Source organism: Sprattus sprattus (assembly GCF_963457725.1).
Source record: "Sprattus sprattus genome assembly, chromosome: 2".
NCBI classification, from domain to species: Eukaryota; Metazoa; Chordata; class Actinopteri; order Clupeiformes; family Clupeidae; genus Sprattus; species Sprattus sprattus.
The window spans coordinates 38623600-38626766 of record NC_137921.1 but is presented as its reverse complement, the minus strand read 5'-3'; the positions used below and the strand labels follow the sequence as shown (position 1 = coordinate 38626766).

At 43.8% G+C, this 3167-nt stretch overlaps 1 protein-coding gene across 1 annotated transcript; it reads left to right on the top strand.

Annotated features, from left to right (window-relative positions):
• Positions 1–493: 493 nt before the first annotated feature.
• Positions 494–2835, top strand: tmed5 (transmembrane p24 trafficking protein 5; the record flags this gene model as incomplete). Its single annotated transcript, XM_080833088.1, has 4 exons — positions 494–682; positions 1438–1535; positions 1656–1839; positions 2526–2835. 4 exons carry the CDS (start codon positions 494–496, stop codon positions 2742–2744), a joined length of 690 nt encoding a protein of 229 aa, XP_080689214.1. The 3' UTR covers positions 2745–2835.
• Positions 2836–3167: the final 332 nt, after the last annotated feature.

Genomic DNA, 3167 nt, shown 5'->3' with positions numbered 1-3167 from the left:
TATAAGCAGGTATTGTGCGTATAATAAATCAGCTGGGACTTGCTGTGAACAATACATTTGATACCCGGCCTAAAACAACTTCAGAAGTTTTTACGTCCTCCAAAGAACAACAATTCCCATCATACCTTTCGCCATAGTAGCCTTTTACATTGCCATTTTCATTTAAAATTCATACATATTACATTACAACTTGCAATGTATTCTATAATTATTACATTATATATGTGTTGTATAAAAAAATGACACAACATCTTATGACTTTCGGTCATACCACATTAAGATTAGCTTACTTCTCACAGCGCGCCGCGGGGTCCTTACGTTTTAACATCCCCTCAACTCGCTTGGTGAGCTGTCCATCCGAAGAAGTTTTGACGGGTGAAAAGTCGTCAATCAGGTCAACTTTTCTAGGGGGTCTATTAAGATCAGTGGCTTTTATATTTAGAGATTTGGTGTATAACTCGTGCTTTAGTTAGAACAACATTCGTGTGAGACTATGGAGATAATGTTACTACGGAGCAGAGGGTTGTTACTGCTGCTGTCGGTGTTCGTGGCGGATTGGTCTTTGGTGGATGGATTTTCTCAATCTTTAGACAGTGATTTTACCTTCACCCTTCCTGCTGGCCAGAAAGAGTGTTTCTATCAAACCATGAAGAAAGATGCTTCTCTGGAAATCGAATACCAGGTGTTCTATTTATAACTTTCTCCCATTTCATTCATTTTTAGACATGCTGTCACAGGGCACACAGAGCATCTTGCAGTGCGTTTTGCTAACCATTCTTATTAAATATGTCTTATGTTGATGGAACCTTTCTGTAACTTTACTTAAATGAAGGTTCTTACGGCATGCCTTGTTCTTCATACATTGGCTACATTTTTATATGGATGGGCATGACGCGCCTTAAGATCAACTGGAATTTGTGTGATGTTTTCATGAAAGTGGATGGTTTGATTGACCTGTTGGGCAATTTCTTGACAACTGATCTCTTTACTGACGTGTTAGCATTTGTGTTTCACACATGAAACTGTGCCATTCCGGATGTGTAAATCAAACATTAGTATATGTTGTTAGTATCATCTTTCTCGTCAGTGTTATGTAATATGCTTTCAGTGACGAAACGAAATCTTGTGGTGAAACAGGTTCTGTTCAGTGCCAGAGTGTATTCAAGTGTAATAGGTTAAATGTCAGAATTGCTTTTACCATCCACAGTGCCCCTTTGGCTTACTTGGTTACGGTTGTAGGCTGACGAGGTCAGAAAGCTCCCACTTGGCCATAGGACATTTGATAACTGAGGATACAAAGTAGCTATTGCCTGTGTGTGGCACCCTGAGCCACCTTCAGTGTTATCAGGGTATGATCTGTAGTGGCTTTTTGTAGTGTCTGCATGGACAGGGTTGGATCTCCTGACTCGGTGTACATGATATGATGGTGCTTCACAGGTGCTTGACGGAGCAGGTTTAGATGTGGACTTCTACCTGTCATCGCCTGATGGCCAAATCCTGGCCAGTGACTTCAGAAAATCTGATGGAGTCCACACGTATGTGTCTGCTGCACAGTTTTACCATTACAAATGATAATTATGTACCTGCAGTTACAACTTAGACACATTACTCCTTTACTTACGAATGTATCAGCACTATTTTACTTGTTTTTGCAGAGTGGAGACGCATGAAGGAGACTACATGTTCTGCTTTGATAACACCTTCAGCACCGTGTCAGAGAAGATAATTTTCTTCGAGCTGATTCTGGACAACATGGCAAACGACCATCCTGAGACAGAGGAATGGAAAGAGTATGTCCACGGCACGGACATGCTCGACATGAAGCTGGAAGACATTATGGTGAGTGCTGTAGAATCCACACCAGAGATCACAACACCTCTGAGGCAGGTGTGCTGCAGATGGTAAGGGAAAAAATACCTCCTCAGAACAGATAATGTGAAACAGCACCTGCGTGTTTCAGTCAGTCACTTATATCTGTGGGAGCCAAGGTCAGAGTTGTTCACTGAATGAGCTGTCAGTTTTGGACCATCTTGTTTTGGCACGCCAACCATGAGAGTGTTATGCAGCGTGGATTGTGTCAGTGTGACCTCACTATTCGTGGCCTTTGATTTAACAGAATCACAGCCTTACCTCAAAGGCATTAGGTATTGACCTGAACTGTACAGACTACTTGCAGCATTGTACCATAGCTTGTCATTTAGATTCTAGATTTAGAGTCAATTGTCTCAAGTAGTGACAGGAAGCAAAAAGTAGCAGCTGTTGAGGACATCATGCTAACCTCTGCTACAGTGTGTCACAGCGCCAACAATACACAACCTCACTGTTGTCCCAAGAGACATGAATAGCTATCAGCAAATCACTACTACACTACTAGAAATAAGTGTGCCTGCAAGCTCTAAACAGGACGATAGACTGAAGAGAAGTATTTGGAAAGGGCACCTGAGGAAGACTTAACCCCCACGTAAGTGCTTTAGCCTTTCAAAGCTTCTTTGTTAATCGTCCCTCGTTTGCCTTTTGTCCACCAGGACACAATAAACAGCGTAAAAGCTCGGCTGGGGAAGAGCCTGCAGATCCAGACGGTGCTCCGAGCGTTTGAGGCGCGTGACCGCAACCTGCAGGAGAGCAACCACGAGAGGGTCAACGTATGGTCCTGCACCAACCTGCTGATCATGGTGGTGGTCTCTGGGATCCAGGTCTACGTGCTACGCAGCCTGTTTGAAGACAAGAGGGCGACTCGGACGTAATACATCTGTCCTTTTGTGCACTGCGGGTACCAGGGAGAGATGAACGGCATCGTCATGGCCACATCAAGAGACTTGGGAAAAGTAATGCACATTGACACACACACACACACACACACACACACACACACACACACACTGTTACCAGTTGGCTGCTCCTAGCACATGTAGATGGGAGTTTCTCTCTCTTTTCCCTGTCTCCCCTTTCTTCCTCTCCCCCTCCCCCCCACTCTCATCTAAGACAATCAGTTCCGGTGTATATACCTCTACCCTAATGGTGGCAATGCACTGCTTCAGTTCATACTTGATTGCAACACCTAGGCACCACAGTTAAAAGAGTGGGACCTATGTTAGTGTTCCCCTTTGCTCCTCTAGCAATTCATCCTATTTTCCCCCAGAGACTTATAAAGCCACAAGACAAAGGAA